This window comes from Falco rusticolus, chromosome 4 (assembly GCF_015220075.1).
Source record: "Falco rusticolus isolate bFalRus1 chromosome 4, bFalRus1.pri, whole genome shotgun sequence".
NCBI classification, from domain to species: domain Eukaryota; kingdom Metazoa; phylum Chordata; class Aves; order Falconiformes; family Falconidae; genus Falco; species Falco rusticolus.
In genome coordinates, this window is record NC_051190.1 from 91,913,338 (window position 1) to 91,933,135 (window position 19,798).

Sequence of the window (19,798 nt, forward strand, 5' to 3'; positions counted from 1 at the left end):
GAACTAAAAGATGTGCTCCCCAACAAGTGACAAATAAGGTTTTAGCTGAATTTTGTCCATGTCAACACTCACAAAAACCCCGAGGTATCCCTTTATCTTCAGAGCACACACCACTAGGAACAAGACCCTGACAGTTTCTTCTGAACAAGTACACAACAGAATGCAAAGAGTTAATGGCACAATGATCTTTGTGATCACCAAACTACAATTATCTCCTACTTAATGAGCAGGCCATGGGAGATCTGCTGCTTACATTGAAAACAGGGAAGGCATTTTCTCTTGCAAGTCCAAGAGGCATTAAAACCAAAAGAGAGCAAAAGCTGCAGTTTTGCACTGTCAAGATGGCTACCCTTTGGAAAGCAGTTCTGGTACAAGCAGAAGTACTAACCCTCTGGACTGCAAAGGTCCCAAAGCCTGCCTTGCTTTGAGCAATACTCCTGAAAGGTAGCAATCTGCAAAACTGCAAAAAAGACAAAAGCATCTGATACAAGTCCAAAACAACAATTCCTCTCAGATCAAATGTTGGGCACCTGCTGGCCTCAGTCCAACACAAGGGCAGTGTCACTTCAAATACTTCAAAATTGCCACTGCAGGTGCTGCTCATTTCCTACTCCTGATATGCCAGCTTGAAAAGAGTGGAAGTTCTTAAGAGCATTCACTGTCCACACAAACTAGGTTCCAGACAAACCCCACACAATTCCAGAAAGCCTCTTCTTCCTTGTACTGCCCCCCTCCTCCACGGCAGTACTGTCAAAAGAGTAGCAGACCAGGTTAAGAAGTCGAAAAAAATTTCAAAGTCACTATTTCAGAGCCAAAAGATATTTTTCAAGATTTTTTCAAGAACATGCAGATTGGAACTGACTGTTCTGCAAAGACTTTGCTTTGTCCTGTTGGTACCTCTGTATTTAAAAGAACACACAAAACATCTGGTTTCAGTCAGTGAAATGTCTATTTAATTAACTCCTCAGCCACATTTCCCACCCCTTCCTCCCACCCTAAAATCTCAATTCACACTTAAGCAGATGTCATATAATTTGATAGTGTACAACAGAAGTTTTTAAATCTGTACTCTTAATACTAAGAGTATCAGGGGCTAGTATTTGACAATTACCTGTAACTCAGATGTGCCCATGCAAAAAAGCAGAATTTTATATACAGTCCCTATTTTTTCTTATAAATTTAAATATCTTACAAAAATGCATTTTCAAAATGTATAAAGTTTAGTGAATACCCCAAATGTATCTTAAAATAAAACATTATCTGATTTCAAAGGTTATTTCAACAATGAAGTCTAAATTGCACCAGATAAAAGGCACTTGTGCTGTGTGATGTCTTGAGCAAATATATGTTAGTTTATAATACAGTAATACAGTGTCTTCTTGAATTCATGCAGTTGTCTCCGAGCATCAAGCATCATTAAAGCAGCCAAAAGAGATCGTGAGTAAACTTGATTCCACAGTTGTAAAAACATTTTCTATCGCTAAATCGAACATACAGCATTGTGCTCCAGCTCTGACGCTAGAATCAAATGCTACAGAGAAATCGCTGTCATTCAAATGGGAATTCAAACTACGTTTCATTCTCTCATAAGTTACAAAAAGAAGTATGCCATTTAGTTATGAAACTATAACACCAATGAACAGTTCAGTGTTCAAATAGTTTGTGCCAGTGAAAGTCTGTATTTAAAAACAAGCTAGGGGCTAGTTATTCAAGGAGCAGTGCATCATATTTTCCATTTCCACTTCACTGTTGAGATAAAAGCGCAGTCCTATTTGCCTTCATCTTCTCCAGCCTTTTCATTAAGTGGTTATTGGTCATCTCCATCTCTTCTATCTTATCCAGTGCTGTTCTTAACTATAAAATGAAAGCAGAAGTTACGATCACCAAGTTTGCTTGGACTTTCTGCTACTCTTAAACTTTAGCAAAGGAAATTAGACCAGGAATATGAGTATTATATGCTTTAAAAGAGCGCCACATAGGTTAAAAACCACTTCCATTATCACAGTCAGATGAACTGGAACTCAACTGTTAAAAAAACTGGGAAGCAGTTGACACATGAAACAAGCACTCATTCCAACAGAACTAGGTGCCTGTGAGTTTCTATTACGTTATATTTCAAGGTAAAGTCCTCGCCACCATTTTTACTTGCTGATGGATGTATACACAAATGTGTAGCAGCCATCACGCTAGTCATGCAGCAGCTCTTAAGCAAGCATGATCAACAACTTAGTGAAATAGAACTTCTTCCCAGCCTCCTGGGAGGTGCATGTTGGAAACTTCCCAGGCTGGCACTTGACACAGGGAGCGTTCCGCTCCCCAGTAATTTTTACAGAAGGATTAGTTTAAATAGTACAAGTTATCATGTTCAGACGAAAATACAACTTTGGATCCTTCCTTTCAACGAAGAACTGCACTGATTGTAATTGTTAGTTTTATGTGCTACAGTTATTGTCTGAATACAACACTGATAGACTTGGACATCTCCTCAAAAGAACACTTAAAAGCTGCAACCAATAATTACAAAAAACCAGAGCTTGGAGGCAGAAGACAAAGCAGTACAAGACTGAAAGAAGCATATAGCTGAAAAGGAAATCAAGTCAATTACCTCTCGCTGAAGCTTCCGCTTTTCAGCTTTGAGTTCATCTTCTACTTTTTCTGCATTTTCTGCTGCATTTTTATACCTTGCAACCTGCCCCTCAAGTCGTCCAATCTGAAAACCCAAACAAGACAGAAGGAAAGACTGATTACTTGGGTTGTCCACTCTGAGCTCACCTGCTACCAGCTGTTCTTCCCTTTCTGAAAATTCCCCACAACACAAGGCATCCTGCGAATTATCCACAGTACCCCTCTGGAAAAAGGGGGATTAACTGTGTTAAAAGCAGCCATAATTGCAAAGAGAGTGTCTAAAAAACCTAGTAAAACAGATTGTGGGCAGAATCCTGGAATACCCTTCACTGCCTGTCCCTCCCTGGTGAGGGTCACAGGAAAGAGTAGAGAATGCAGCATAGAATAGGGCACAGCTAAGAATATACAGAAAGTTGAAGAACTAAAGAGAGGGGAGCTGGAAAAAGAAAAATCAAGAATTGGGGAACACATGGGATTAAAAACAAAAGCTAGAACTTTGAAAAAAGCAGGGACCATGTGAAAAGGTGCAAAGTAAAAAGGAGACTGTAACTTATCATCAAGACATGATGCATGAGAGGTCTTGACCTCAAGCACAGAATTCAGCAGTAAATAGGGGGCTTGAGATAAACCCCAGTTGCAATCTGCAGGTGTTAACACTCACTCGCTGGACTGTTATATTTATAGCTCCCTGCTACCCCCAAATCCATAGGATAAACTAGTAGCCTGTTGCTGTACAAAAGAAAACAACTAGGCATCTCAGTCAAATGATAATCCTTTATGTTATTTTTAGTGATGTACAGAGATGCTGAACTATAATACCACTTTACTGACTTAGAATCACAAAGTGTGCGTAAACCAGTGTGAGATATATATATCTATACACACTCTTGAATTTCAGAGAGTAAATTATGTACCTTCCACAGTCTATACAACTTTCTTACAAATAAGTAAGCTACATAAACTGATTTTCTTGAACTACTAGTTTCAGTTCCTCTTTATATTCTGCCATACATTCACATCTTAGTAAATTTTCTCTTATGGTTAGGACCATGCACAGGTATTGAATTGCAGAAAATATGAAAAAATACAATTGTAGTGCCATTCTGTGCAAAGTAAAGAACAACCAGTAAATCAAATGATGCAATATATTTTCATAGGTTTTGTTGAAGAAAATATTGTAAAAGCATGCAGAGCAAGTGAATTGATAACAATAAATATGAAGATACAGACTTACATTTTGTTCCAAAGTAGTTATATCTTGTTCGGCTTTTGAAAGCTTAAATTTGTATTCACTAATTTGTCTGTTGGCATCTCCTAGACAAAAATAAACATGAATATATTACTCAAGGCAACTCTCTAAAATGGTAGTTCCTCGTTTAATTAAAATTAATTAAAAAGACCATCTTTTTTGAGAAGCCTCTGTACAGGATTATAAAGAGGTAGATGTTCTTTCAGAAAACTTTGAGAGCATGGAAATAGTTTTCCTGTTATTTAGACAACACAACTACTGCTTCTGTTAAGAGTGTGCATTAAATATCAGATGTATAAATGATACACATGCCTTTTAAAATACATTTCTTTAGATCAGCAAACTCATCTCTCTCTCTCTCTCAAAAAAACCAGAGAACACAATAACCAACACACACTGCAAAATGGGTCAAATCACAATAGAAATAATACCAGCAGCATTTAGCATAGAAACGTGTAATAATATTTGAATGATAAGGAGCACAAGGCTTGAAACTGCCTGACAAACTCCAAGGAGCTCTGCAAATTATTTTGGTGTTAATTTTAGCCCTGACATTGCCAGCACTCTGCTCATGTTCATTGCTACAAGCATATTAAATGACAATCTGTCAAATAAGTAAAGTTTTCAGCTGAAGAAATAGCTTGCTTGAAATGGAAAGTAGCTTACATGCTTCTATGAAGCAACACAATATTGTGTTAAACTAATAATTTTTGATGTTTTGCTTCAGCAAATAATAGACTTTTAGATGAAGTTTCTGTATCAAAGACTCCATAATATATAAAGAAAAAAATCCGGTAGAATATATTATCAAAATACCTCAGTTGAAATTCTATCATCTAAAAATTGACATTGTTCCAGTAGTGGCACCCACTCTAGGCAAGGTCATCAACTGAAAAATAACTTCCCAGAATGTTGTTCAACACTGAAAGAGGCAGATTTTTAAGCTATTCTACTGGAAGAAATTTCCTGCAAGGAGTGACATCAACAAAAAACTAGCTGTTCAACAACTGTTCATTCACAATACTATTACTGCACAACAATATAGGAATGGGAGGTGGAACAGAGTCTGTTTCCTCTCCCCAGTAAGAATACCTTTAAGCAGTAACCATATACTTACTCTGCATTTCAATTAGCTGCAAGTCAGAACCGTTCTCTAAGCCGATGATATCTGAATTCATGCCATCGCTTTTAGAATATTTCTGTCGCTCTTCTTCCAACTGCATCTTCAGTTTTCTAACCTGAAAAAGAAGTGTTCTTTTGTGAGACTCCTAGAAATTCAATAGTTGTGTATCTAAATGTTTAACGAGAAAAAGGCAAAGCGGGCTTTAGATGCCACTGGCTGAGATGGTTCCATAAGCAGGAGCAGGAGAGCCGTGCAAAGGAGGCAGGGACCCAGTCCCTGAGGCCGATGGCTGCAGACCCCATTGCCCTCTGTTGGGCGAGTGCCCTCTGCACGCCAATGCACAACCCAAACCCACCACTCTGGCCAGTGCTGCAGAGACCTCTGCGCAATGCAGGGGCACCCAGTGACTCCAACAGAGCTGCCTTTCCAGGGGAGAAGGCGGTATGAAACTCTGTTTATGCCTTTCTTCTACAGTATAGCTTTTACACTGTAAACACGTATGAAGATAACAAACGATATCTTAGTGAGTTTACAGAAAGAATAATCCACAGCTTTTTGGGGGGTCCTTGTACTCCACCTGGAAGCAATAGTCCTAGACAAGCCTGTAGCACACATTAAGTCTTAAATGATTCCATTTTAAGCTACAGCAGCCGTGTCTGTATTTTTCCAGTAATTGGGGAACATAGATTCATCATCTATGTGCTCTGTATCTGGAATTTATGAAAATGAGAGCTACTTTTTGACTCCCTTATTAAAATACTGCCCTACAGATAAGCAATACGGGAGTTATACTTGCAAAACTCCCATTCGTGATGCAAGTCAAATATTTTAACAGTGATTTCTACAACTATATGGTGATAAATATGCACAGAATACTTTCACTTATACACACACATTTTATACTAAATTTTATTGGCATTTGAAACCAACTATCTATACTAAAATTAAGGTACCTTCCCAGCAAAACCAAAACATTGACCACTTGAAATTTGCAATGTGTTCAGCTAGAAGCACAAAAGCTATGGTATTCTTAACAACTGTTCAATGGCTATGCTTTCATCAGTCCTCTCTTCTCAATACTGAGCTGTATTAAATACAACTACTTTTGATAACGTTTATTTTTTATTTGAGTAACTGAAATGATCAAAGAAATAATACCACTTAGCCCTTTGGAAGAAAAGTGCCACTTGAGCTTATGAGAATGTCATTTTACTGACTTCAGTGTTTCCGCATAAGACAAAATAAAAGAAAGAACAACTTTAATTACATGCACTAATGGCAGTCTCAGCAGCAAGTTAGATTTCACCTAACCAATTAGTGAAATGAGCATTCTTTACCAACCAAGATCTAAGTCACATGGATAAGGACACTAGTGAGAGAAGCTGATAATTCTGGTAGCCAGCCAGGTAAGAAGTTGAGTATTTTATTTTGCTTCAGTGCCTAAGTATCTGATTGAGCACCTTTGGTGCTTAATATTTGCTTGTTCCTAATATATTAACATTCTGCAAAAGGATACAAAGTTCTATTTCTGAAAAGAATAGCTTATTTTACCTGGGACAATAATTCCTCCTTCTCTCCAGCCAGTTTTCGTAGCCGGATATCTAAAACCAAAGAACCCAATTAAAAAACAGAGAAATCTGTAAGTAAGATGATGTTTTTCATAACTTTTTGTTCATTTTCTAATAAAATGGTTTTCAAAGTTAAAACTAATAGCACTGGGAGCACAAAACTTTGATATCTCACTAATGACATACCAGCCCTCAGTTAAGAGCAGAAAAAAGGGAAAAACATTCATTCACACTGTTTATTAGTGTAACAATTTTAAAAGCAAGATCTGACTTTAGTAATTCTTCAAAGCAAATTAAAAACAGCAACTTTTTTTTTAATAATAAAACAGTTTTGTCTCAGTATCTAGAACAGCCGTTTCCAACAAACTTGTCCTCTGATTCTCTTGAAGATTTCTGTCTCTTCCAGGAACACACTAAGCTTCCCCATCCGTTTAGAAAGTTTGTAGAAAGTGTTCTCAAACCAGAAAAAACTATTTGGGAAAGTACCCACAGGAATGTTGCAATATCTCTAATCAGTTAAGATGACCAGCAATGGCTACAAAAGTGTCTGTCAAGCAATGCCATGCTAAGATTAGAGCAGCTCCCTTGAAAACTGTGTTTGACAGTAACAAAGCATAAAGACATCTCTATTTCACCATGATGGAGCCACAGCAGAAACATGTATCAAGTGAAACTTCTGTCAAAACAAAAATATGTAACTATTATGTACTACGTAAAAATATAATGCAAGTCTATAGATACGCTTCTTTGCACGTCAACTAGCAGAGTTTTACAGTGGATTGACTACGCATTCAATAACTTGTTAAACTTAAGGATAAAAGCAAGTCAAAATAAAGCTCCCTACACCAGTATCTTCCTGTTGTCTATGTCATTTTTTTGAATGTTTTTAAACTTTTTTTCCTCTAATGTGATGACAGACTGCACTTGCTTTACACTAATAAAGGCAAAAGTATTTCAAGGAAGGGGAAAGCATATCCAAAAAATGGTTTTCTATAACAAGTTTTTTTCATTGATTATACATACTTTTAAAGATTTTTTTTCTTGAAACAATGGAAAATACATTCATACAAAAGATTACACTTTTAGGAAAGATCTTTTCTGACAGTAATAAAACAAACTGGATCAAGAGATCCAAACAGTTGCACACATCCAAGCACATACTATATTTTGCTTTTTTTTAACTCAAAACAAATGATCTGTCTTTTTACTCAACATTTTAAAAAAACCCAACAAAAAAAAAAACAACCAAAAAGAAAATTACAGTCTTGAAAGTTGTGTAAGCATGTATTTCAGAAGCATCACAGGTATCTTTTCGTGGCTGTAAATCACAAACCACTGCAAACAGAAGGGAAACAAAGTCTTCAAACACTCTATAAAGTTATATTTTTTGATATTTTTACCTAGTGGTCCTTCTCCTGCAGATTCCAAGACTTGAGCAGCTTCCTGCGATACAACTGTTATTGCACCAACCACTGATTCATGGTTTACATCACCGTTTGGTGTGCCATCTGGAATAATAACTAATCCGTGTTTCTAAAAATACAAAAGAAAAAAAACCCTATTGATACAAGACCAGTGCTAGAACATAACTGAACAGAAAAGTTTTTTAAAAGCTTTTCAATTTGATCGAAACACGTACAATGAAATGCACCACTTATCCTACCCTAAGGTCAGGTTTTGAGACTGCACAAGAATAGTAACCATCCTTCCTCTTTTTCATTGACCTTGATTTCATGCCAAATGCCTCGAATTTTGTTACTGTAAAGTAGCTGCTACCAACATACCTCTCCTCTCTTCATTGTTTCCTTCAGGTCAGCCAACTCCTCTCTGAGCTCATCTCGCTCATTCTTAATGCAGTCAAAGTAATCTTTCTGTCTTTCTAGGGCCTGGGTTCAGGCAGATCGCAAGAAAAAGAGCGGCACAGAGAAAAAGCACATGACAGAGAGATTTTTCTACAAGTAAATACAAAGAGCTCAATAAAAGTAAAGAAAAGAAAAGGGGTAATTAATAAATAGAAACATACACCTCTGATAACTACCTTTTACAAATTTCATATCTAGCCTTATTGCTGCATGTTTGTCACGACACATTTTTTCCCCAGGTAACTCTTAGTAGATTCTAGCATAGATTTTTCTTTAGTGGATTCCATTTTTGGTAGATTTTGATAAACTAAATTGAATACCAAAAGAGTAAGTGATTCTTTTTGAATACAAGCACTCTGTGGCCAGAAATAAAATTTCATAGGGTATAAGTAGTAGAAATCTTACCTCATAGAAGACCTTGAATAATACTAGTTTATTTACTAGTTGCTTAAGTATTACAATGACTCTACTAAACCCAAAAGCAACCAGTTTTACAGGGGACAAAAAATGCAGCAAACACCAGCAGCACTATTTTAGCACACACAAAAAAAAGGACTGCAGCTAAAAGCACAATATGGACGCAGATGGGTTTGCCCACCTATGCTGGAGCTGTGTTAGCTGGCAGCTAATCAGACACTTGCACTTGACTGGGCAGCATCCTATTATTCCATTCAAATTCAATACTGCATGCATTATAAATAATCCTGACCACACAGGAACTGCAAAAGTGCACACACATTTTGCCAAGAAAATTATCTAACTAAACCTTATGTCATGCATCAATGTTTAGGAATGGACTGATACTGAGAAAGAAATGAAGGTGTGTACCTTTGTTTTGTAACTGCCCCACATACCTGCAGTATGCTGAATTTTAATAGTTATCTAGGATCTGTATATTAGAGCCATGTTTTAATGCATTACTCTTAATTTCAATAGAAAAGTTTAAGAAGTGCTGTTGTACTTGGTTTATTAGTATGTAAATGCAACATTTAAAATTTAAGTAATTTAACATGTATGAAAGCATTAGCTGTCACATCATAGTTTAAGAATTCATAAGATGTCCTTTTGTTTCCTAACACATACTAGAACTCTAACTACATTATAAACAGTGTGAAGAACCCTAATCATTAGATTTTGTGTTCCACTTAAAGATACATACACCTTCACCATTTCTGAGGAACAGAGGCAGAGATGGAGGGGGAAATAAGTTCACTGAGTTGACAGAAAGTACACAGAGCCCAGAATCATACTGCAGACAGATTCTGTATGTTTAGCAGTGCCCTGGGATGCTGCTGACCTTCCCAAAACATCCTGTCTATCCTCACCCCCTATGCACAAGTCTTGGGAATCAGAAAATTTTGAAGGGGAAGGAACTGAAACTGATATAACTCTATTTCTTTACCTATGGAGAGATTAGCAATCATTATTCAATGTTGAAAAACTTTAGTAATAAACTGCTAGTATTTGTATGCTCAGGGATTACAATACATGACATGGATTTCATATGAAATTTACTTCTGCAACTCTGCTGTTGGGATGGGGCACAGAAATCAGGACAACTAAGCTCTGCAGGCATGTTTTAACATACCAATACAATTATATGTGACAATTTATCAAAAAGTAGATTTGTCTGGGGTCCTATTTTCTAAATATTCCAAAAACCTGCACGAAGTCTATACCAAACTCAGATACGCCATTGCTAATTGTAAATTGGCAATGCATGTACAGTTTGGAGCCACCAAACAGTAAAACAGCTGTATATTTCAGGAATATAACCTGGAAGTTACAGTTAAGTGTCCTCAACTTGATCTAATTTAAGACCAAATACAACTGCAAATTTCAATCACTTCGTAGAAACAGGACAATGAAAGGCAGCAGGTGTAAAACAAACTCATGCTATCTCTGTTCTGCTTGCCTCCCTTTCTTCCCGAGGTAGCATCAGGCTAACTTGCATACATGGTAGAACTAGGTCACAATTTTAGTTATAAATTACTCCTCTATGAAGCTTCTCAGATTTCTGAAGCTGGAATAGAGTGAAAATTAAAGCTACTCGGTACTGGGGAGAAAGACTTAAAAACTGTGAGCTAAGAAAAGTACACAAGTGTTTTTAGATAACAGAAGTGAGAAAGAAAAAACAGCAGTATTTTTTTCATTTTAAGAACCAGAAGATTTCCATTTCGAGATGGTAAAAAAACCCTCCAAATTAAAAATAAAGAAAAAAATCCCATTATGGTGTTTACAAGAACGCAGAAACTGGCAGGAAAATTTCAGCTAAAGGAAAATGTATTTTTCTGGTCAATCTGGCTGGTAGCTATTATGTTGAACATTAGATAAATTATATGTTCTGTACTAACTCTGGCACAAAAAAAATTGCACAAATCTAGACAGTCCAGAACACAAAGGTGAAGCCTAAGTATGGAAATAATATGGCTAATTAAAGGTTAAAAAAAAAAACACTTTCAGAAGAATGTTCAGAAAGCACTTGTAAATGTTAAACTATTATTTTATGATGGAAGAAAAGATTGAAATACAAATTGAAGGACTGAAACATGAAATAAATATGGATTGAAATAAGACAGTATAACAGGGCTTTTTTTTTTTTTTTTTTTTTTTAAAGTGGGCATCATCAGGTAAAAGATAACTTTTCAAAGTGACTTGAACTCCAGCAAATACACAGATTTCTTAGAAAATTGCTTTATGTCAAAATCTGACTTAAAATTCAATTAGAGCAAAACAACCCTAGAGTTCCTAAGAGGCAGAAAATTCCTTTCTGAACACTTTCCAGTCAGCAACCTCTCACCACCCAGGCAATCTACTTGTGGACCAGAACAGCCACAAGTTCAGAGTCCTGTGGTTATTACCAACGATCAGGCTGACTCTTAACAGTTTTACTCCTTTTGTGCTGCCCAGAAGCAAAGCTGACAAACCCTGCCTGACCTACACTAGCTGCATAGTTAGCATCAACAGTTCTTCCTTCCACAGGAGCCCTACAGATGGTCCTCAAAAGGTCCCACTTAACCACTGTTTTGATTCTCTCAATTCCCATACCTGGTAACTCTGGTATTTTGTGTGTGGTATCACCGTACCAGCTTGGTTCAGTGATGCATCCAAGCTAACCAGCCCTAGAAAGATCAGAAGTGCAATACAGGAATGCACAAGTTGACCACAGAAATCAATTCAAGGTCAAATTTTTTATCTCTAGGTATGACAAACGCAAGTGTGATGTACAGTTGTTCAATGAGGCCTCTCTACATTTTGGTCCTTAGCTCCTGCAGCATTCTAGGTTTTCTATTATTTAGAGTATTTAATCTCTCTTATCTCAGGTAGTGTAGACCATTTCAAAATCCACTAATTCCTATGCAAATTGTTAAGATGATGACAGAGGCAGGACTCAAATGGCAAGCAAGCTTTGAAGTGTTCAGGTTCTGAAAACTTGTATTTGCCTCTAGGGAGATTAGATCTTTAAAAACAATTTCAAATCTGCATAAAATTCCTTTTTTTTTGAATAAGGAAACAATGACTTTTTCAAGCCATGAATTCAGGTAAAAGATGTTTTGTAAAAAATTGTAAAATTGTATACATAACAGTTTATTATGTTATAGATTTCATTTGTATTATTCATCATTATGCAAGTAAAGATGAAATGGAGCTCATTTTATAAAGAAGAGAAAGATTGCAAAACATTTTAAATATTTAAATTGGGACTGGCCTTCATTTCTTTGGTGTACACAGCATTCCTTGGGGTGTGGGGGGCATTCATCTACTTCTAAAATGCAAAAATACCTTTCCCCCCATATTTGATTCATACCCCTATTCTTTTATCTTTCCAATTAATTGTCTCCTGGAGATCAAACACCTCTTTGGTTATGGAGTCTATATTCTGCTGCATGCGTTGATTCTCCTGTAGTAAATAGGATGAGGGAAGAGTAAAAGAGGAAAGAAGTAAAGAAATGGAAAAAACCCAAACATTCAAACAGATAAAGGAAATAAGTAACAGAAGTCAACCAAAGAGTTTATGAGCATGAAGATAAAGAAAAAAAGACCAACTTAATATATTCTTTATGAATTCATGCAAGAGAACAGTAATGAATTTTATTCAATCAGTGTTGATAGGAGAATTTAGTGCAGCTAGAGCTACTTTTCTTTAGTAACAGTTCTCACTGCAGACTCAGGATAACATCTTTCTACAGGAAAATAAACTTCCTTGTAATTTTCAGATACTTTCAAGTACCATTTGGAAGAGAAACTAATGTTAACAAACAGTTTTAGGAGTGTTTTACAAAATAGAAAATCTTCTTGAAAGAATAAAGGAAGTTTGAATCAGGTATCCAGGGAGTGAAATAGGGCTTCTGACTGCTTTCTGATACTAAATTAATATATATCAAGTGCAGTCCTATTTTTATTTAACACTGCATTTTGCTGCTTGCACTGCAAACATAACTACAATTCTTTACTGTGTTCATACAAATATGTATGAAGATGACTTAATTTTGAAGGCTACAGACAATTTTTTGCCCTTCTAGTGAGTAAACTTGATTTTGCACCTGGGAATGGAAGACAATGTGTTTCTGCAAAACACTAAATGGCTTCAGCTAGATCTTCTGTTAATGTTAATAGACAGAAAAGTTACTCAAATGTTAAATATGGGCCAAATCTTTGAAGGAACTGTATGCATTTGGTGAATATTCAATGCATATGCTACATTCTACCACAGCAAACACTCCAGACAAATCTACTGTATATTCTTGTTTCACATACTTTAAAAAACCTAAGCGGAAAAACCCAAACAACCAAAAATCAAAGTAGTAAAAAAGCTTTTTAATTCACATTGAAGTCAAAGAGAACCCAGAGCAAGCAACAAAGCTAACAAACCAGAACCTGCTAAGCTTTTTGCTTGTCAGCATCAATCTGCCACTAAATGCTGCTACTTAGGCTTATCTAATTTGTTTTCTTCTGCTAGTAAATCATATCAACTCCAGGTTCGTGAAGCTTATTATTTCCTCAGTAACCACAACAGATCTGGGACTCTTCAAAAGTCTTTTGGAGTTACTGTACTACTAACCTGGAGAGCACAAGAACTTAGTGGGGAAAGAAACTGATCAATGAAATGCAATATTATATAGCTTTTGAAAATCTGGTAGTGGAAACCTTGGCTCATCAATTTTAACTGAAACCAAATGGCAGTGGGAAAATGATGTATTAACTGAACGAAGACTTCCAGCACAAGAATTGAAATCAACAGGAAAAGGACACCTGCATACTGTTGATCTCTGTGGACATACCTTGGTGGACCATTCCAAAATGAAGACTCACAATAGCTCTAGGACTTCAGGGAACACCGATTTGTTTCCAGAGGAAAAAGGTGGTGGGGAGGAGGAGGAAACACACTGAACAGGGCAAGGGAAGCAAGAGAACACACCGCACACCCAGTAACATGGTTATGACCCAATACCATTGCTGACCACTGTTGCTACATTTATTCTTGACTGGTAAGTAAACAAATATTCATTACTGGAAACTTCAGTGGCTGATGCTCAAAAAAGTTGAAATAACTGAAATGGAAACTTTTGGGAAAGGCAAAGAATAACATTGTATTATCCATGCATTAGAACTGGCTATGCAAATGTATTTTAGCCATACAAACATTAGTTCTGCCCTTGCAAGGAAGAAAAGATACAAGGAACCTTCATGAGAACCACAATTCTCACAAGAATTAAGGATTTTATAAGATGTAACACACATGAAAAACCTGCAGAGACTTCTTCAACTTTATAGAGTTTGATATCTTAAGTTCTGTGCCCTAGAAGAAAATAAATTCTTTCTTAAAAATGTGAGATTTTGTGTGTGATTCAAATCTTAGACCATATTTATTTGCAGAAGTTCTATCAAACACTATCTCATATGAACATACCTCTATCAATTCATCCCTCTGTCGAAGGCCCTCTTTAAGTTCATCCAGCTTATGCTGCAGAACAAGGCACGTGTGTTTCTGTCTTTCCAATTCCTGTATTAAGTAAAGTATTTTTATTTACTTTGGCTTTGACATTTGCAATATAAAGTTTAAAAAAAAGTTAGTAGTATCACTTAACAAAACATTATCTAAGAAAATACTGTGACAATCTGAGAAATTTTACCTACCAAGTGGCTAAAAATCACAGAATCAGTGTTTTAGGTAAGTTCTCCAGATACTTGCTTACAGAAGACTTTATTTAATAAAATGTAGAGTAGAAAGAAAAGATACACTTAAAGGCTTAAGCACAATATTAAAGAGAAAAGCACAGATACAGAATTTATCTAAATATTGTTGTTAAAAGCTGTCATAACAAAGTGGGACAGAACATGTCCCATTTGATGTAAATGCACAGTTTATCTTTAGTGTGTTGAATTAATTAAATAACTCTTTTCCTGGGGTGGGGTGGTAGAGGTGTTTTCCTTTTTCAAGAAAAATGACGCAATACTCAAAAAATCTTTGATTACTGAGATAGACTTAGTTACTAGGCAGTCCAGGCTTCTATGGTTTATTTTTATAATTATAAAAAAAGTCTTAAAAATCAGTACCTTTGACTTCTCTTCATTCTCCCTATAGAACTCTGCTATCTGTTCTTCTTTCTCCTCAATGACATCCTTTAGAGTATCCACTTGGTAAACCAAGTTGTTTTTCTCATTGTCTAGTTGAGCATTGGAAACCATAGCTTTCTTGTACTTCTCTTCAACTTCAGCTAGCGAATCCTAGATAATAGAAAAGCTTACATTAGTCTAACTTTCTGATGCATTTTCATAATACTAAAATACCATCATAACACTGAAGGGTGCTATATGTTACACAGCAAAATTATGCAAACATTTTTGTTTCTGAATTATATTCCTGTCTTCCCTTTAGAGATACCAAGTCACAGTTCAACTTCCATTATCCAGGTTAGGTCATACACAGCAAAGAAAAGTTATCATTACAAAAGTATGAAAATTACAAGATAATATTCCACTTGTGTTTTCTACTCTGCCATCTTCACAACTTAACCTATAGGGATGGAATAGTAATACCACAGCCTTATTGTATTTTCAGTGCATGCACGAGAGGACACCTCAGAATGAAGCAACAAATCTGACAGAGAACTCAGACAATTAAATCACTAAAAAAGATCACAGAAATCTCTAGGAGTAAGCTTTAACTTAACACTCATTATTTAAGTAGTGCTGTTACCTCAGATTCCAAGATTTAAGGCAGTCACATTTTTTCAGTAATACTGATTCTCTGTTTAAGCAGGCATTTTGTCTATTTTTTACCAATATTTTTGGGTAAAAAAAAAAAAGCATGTAAAAATCCACATGCTTGATTCTCTGCTTGAAGGTGCACATATGCCTTGCTATGTATATTCCTATACACGCAATTCTCTCACATTTACCAAAATAATTTTATCCATTCCTCCCCCCGGTACTATAACAAATGTCAACTATTCAAATACTAGAACAGCTATTACTCCAGGAACTTTTAAACATGAAATGATTTTAACATGCATTCTTTTAAATATACAAAAATTTTGTTTCAGAGTCCCAATTTTAGACTTGAAAAAGAAGTGTTATGCCATTCTCTTTCCAAAGTAGACCTGTGTCCTACTACAAATCCCTTAGTATTTAATGTAATCTGTTCTTTCAAGGCCTAAATAGCATAACCTCCATTTTTAATTTTTTTATATTATGACAGTAAAAACACTAGCACAGGAAGGGCACCAGGCTTGGGTTTTCCAGAAAATGGAACAGTAGGACTAAGGACTAAGATGTTAGGGGAGAAGGTGGTAACAATCTACGTTCCCTAAGGAAACACTAAGGAGTGCTATCTGTTATAGAGTAAAGTTACACAACCATTTCTTTCGGAATTGTATTTGTGTCTTCTCTTTAGAGATACCAAGTCACAGTTCAATATTCCAGTATAAAAAAAACAAGAAAGCCCAACTCCCAAACATATTCTGAATCTCCATTTTGAGAAAGTTGTCCCTAAGTATGTATTTTACCTTTTGTAATTTTATCATAACCACATGTTTTTATACCTCTCTGTTCCATTCACTGAATTCTGGAATTTTGTGCTGGAGAAACACAGTATTTTAGAAACTCCAGAAAAAATAACTTAAGATGCATCCTGATAGACTACAGATCAGAAGTGACAATGAAAATATTGAAAATAAAAGAAAGGTACTACTGTAATCTGGGAAGTAGAAAATAGCAAACAGTAAAGATTCAGGATAAGAGAGAAGAAAACAATGAAAAAATGAAGAATATATTAACTGCATTCAAGTAATTCTTAAAGTCACAGAAAACCTCTTTTTTGATGGTGTAAACATGACAAATCTTGTGAAGATTGGTAAAACAAGATGTCAGAGTCAGCAAACCTTCCAAAGATTTTCAAAGAGTAATTCAATTTAGAGGAGAAAAGAAAAATTAAAATGAATGCTGCAGTCTTTTTATGGGGAGATACCAAAATTTAACAAAAAGTACAACTAGGAAAAAAATTCCAATTTGATTATTTCTGTGAGTATGGTGAGTGGAAGCATGCAGTAATTTAGGCTGGCAAAGATCTGGATGCCATCTGGTCCAATCTCCTAATTAAACACAGCCAACCAAGATCATGCTGCTTACAGCTCATCTCCAGTTCATTTTAAGGATCTACAGGGATGTACACTGCAGAACCTGGTTGGACAACCTGTACCAGTGTCTGCCAGCCTGCCTGGTGCAAAGTCTTTTTCTTGAGGTGTAATTAGAATTTCTGCCCTTACAGTGCAACTTATGCCTGTTGCATTTTGCCCTGTCACTGCATCTCTGAAAAGAGTCTGCCTTGTCTTTATAGCCTCCTATCACGCAGCTGAAAACAAAAACGATACTGCTGCCCATCACCCCAAGACTTATCAAATCCAGTTGCCTCAGCCTCTTATTGTATGCCACATGCCCCAGGACTCCAGCCTTAAAGAGGAGACTAGGTAAGGCTTACAAGACTGGATTAAAGTGTCATCAATCAACAAGTTAATGGAGGAGAATATCTGCACTGATGGAAAAGGAATAAATTTATTTTGAGGCAGAAGAGTCAGAATTGCTTCTAAGAAAGAAAACAAGCTATGCCTAAGGGTCTCCAATCAGTTAAATAAAACCTGGAACAGTGCTAAGACTTCTCTGGAACTGTTCCTTCTTTTCAACTGAAGTATTACACATGTTCCCTATGTTCAAGAATTCCATGCAGTTTCAGTAATCTCCCAGTTTCATGAGAAATAATACGGATTTGGAAGAATTTCCAAAACACTTGAATGAGGCAATGGGATGACTAAGGAAGAAGCAGTTGGAACAGGCATGAATGGAAATAGATGAGGCTTTGCACATAACCTAAAGCTATGAAGAAATACTATCCGTAATTCTACAAGGCTATGCAATTTAGCATGCTTGGCTAGAACAAGATGATTAAACCCAGAAGACATGAAGACAGTACTCTGTTAGCTTAACAAAAGAAAAATATTGAGGAAAGAAAAAGGATCCCTTTCTAGTTGATGCAAGGGAATATAGAAAGAATCAAAAAACCTGAATCAGAGACATGACAAGGTTTTGAGATCTAACTAAATCAGAACTATCCACATTGGATTTTATTCTGCTGACACCCAGCAGATTTGTAGCCAGATAAACATCAAACTCTCAGCAGCATGAGGAATGAACAACCAGAGACACAAAGGCAGTGTGATTACAAATCGCTGTTACTTAACCACTGAAAAAACACTTAAAGGTAGTGTAAAAGCAGGTATCCTAGTAACTCTTCTAATGTACACAAGATAAAACTGCTAAAACAGAAATGGAGAAAAAGGCAATACTTTCCTAATCAGAAAGAAAGATACCTGAAAGAATCTCTACAGAAGGCAAATTAACTAAGAAAACTATTATTCAGTACTAACAATGGCATAAAATGCAATTCAGTGCTCTTTGGTAACCGTAATGGATTACAATAAATAATACTGCATCAGTAATGATTTGGAACAGTAGCCATGAGATGCTGGCAAACATGCAGAAGTCTGAAAGTTAGATCTATTCTGAACACATGAAGCAATCTCATGTTTTATTCAAATTTAGTACAATCATAGCTATGTCTAATAATCTTGTAATCTACTGCTCTTTAAAGTCCTTTTAATATTCATATGGCAATATGATTAAAACAAGACACTACATCTGAGCATATGGCTGTCCGATTCCAAGTAACTTATCCTCTAAAGAGGAAATAATTTTTACTACACTGAACAGCTCAAATTATGTATTTTCTCTTCACTATACCAACTAATATGTTGTTTAATCAAGGAAATTCAAGGAAGCTTTTAAATACATTACTGTAACATGGTCTACTACAAGCAGCATTCATTAAATGCTCTATAGGGATATAAAACTAATATGGAAAGATCTCTTTACTTTTACGTGGAATCATTCACAATTAGATAACAGGAAAGAGAACAGAACAAATAGCCTGAAAGATCTGCAAGCCCCATCATTTGCTGTATTCAGTTTCCCTTCAACACAGAAGAGGGGAAAATAACCACACTTTAACTGCAAACTGCTAATTGTGTGAAAATGTACAAAATAAAAGCACGCATATTAATGTAAACAAGCTGAAATACAGACAAATCCCGTTAACCTAACGCTGAAAATATCAACCTGTAATTGAGACAAAGAAAACGGGAATGTAAACCACAAGCATAAAAAAGGTATTTCTTAATGGCAAAGAATTAAAACAAAATTAATCTTCTCCTGCAAGCAACATGCCTGCCCAGATTCACGGCAGTACATCTTTCAAAATCATTGCTTTAGTTTCGCGTTATAAGATGTAGTATTTGCTGAAACCAGTTCTTTGTCATAACCATATACCATTTCATTCTTCCCTATTGAATACATAGCAGTTATTTTGAATATATATTTATTTGCTAACAAAACTCAAAAAAGCCCAATTGAACATCTCATTACCTAACCAGAAAACACCTGCTAAAAATATGAAAGTTTAATACTATTTTAACATAAACCAAATAATGAACATGTACTCTCTTATGTACATTTACATCATATCTTAATAATTTACTCACATGACAAATTTAAATGACAAATTTAAACTGATGTTCTCTATGCATTATAAGTTAGATACATGTTTTAAAGAAATTGAAAAACTTGTTAGTAAAGTGTTATATAGTTAGTGGAACCAGTGATATCTCCATTACCCAAAAAAACCCATACAGAATGCATGCTTGGGAAGAGCCCTGATACCTTTAGTTCTTTAAGTCCCTGCATGTATCTCCCTTCTACATCGTGTATCTGGTCCTTAAGATCATAGATATCCTGCAGGACATAGGAACGAACCATTGCA

General features: G+C 35.8%; 1 protein-coding gene across 9 annotated transcripts in view; it reads right to left on the reverse strand.

Annotated features, from left to right (window-relative positions):
- Window positions 1-930: 930 nt before the first annotated feature.
- The window catches only part of LRRFIP2 (LRR binding FLII interacting protein 2), a 57,895-nt gene continuing 39,027 nt past the window's right edge, over window positions 931-19,798 (reverse strand). For 2 of the 9 annotated variants that reach the window (XM_037384764.1, XM_037384772.1), the window contains 11 exons: window positions 19,699-19,770; window positions 14,986-15,156; window positions 14,339-14,431; window positions 12,236-12,328; window positions 8,350-8,451; window positions 7,966-8,098; window positions 6,549-6,598; window positions 4,992-5,112; window positions 3,860-3,939; window positions 2,606-2,710; window positions 931-1,854 (listed from right to left, as the gene is read on the reverse strand). In XM_037384764.1, the coding sequence (XP_037240661.1) occupies window positions 1,744-1,854; window positions 2,606-2,710; window positions 3,860-3,939; window positions 4,992-5,112; window positions 6,549-6,598; window positions 7,966-8,098; window positions 8,350-8,451; window positions 12,236-12,328; window positions 14,339-14,431; window positions 14,986-15,156; window positions 19,699-19,770 (1,131 nt within the window). In that variant the 3' untranslated portion in view covers window positions 931-1,743. The remainder of the gene's footprint in view (window positions 1,855-2,605; window positions 2,711-3,859; window positions 3,940-4,991; window positions 5,113-6,548; window positions 6,599-7,965; window positions 8,099-8,349; window positions 8,452-12,235; window positions 12,329-14,338; window positions 14,432-14,985; window positions 15,157-19,698; window positions 19,771-19,798) is intronic. The other 7 variants (XM_037384767.1, XM_037384763.1, XM_037384768.1 and 4 more) reach the window with 5 other exon arrangements.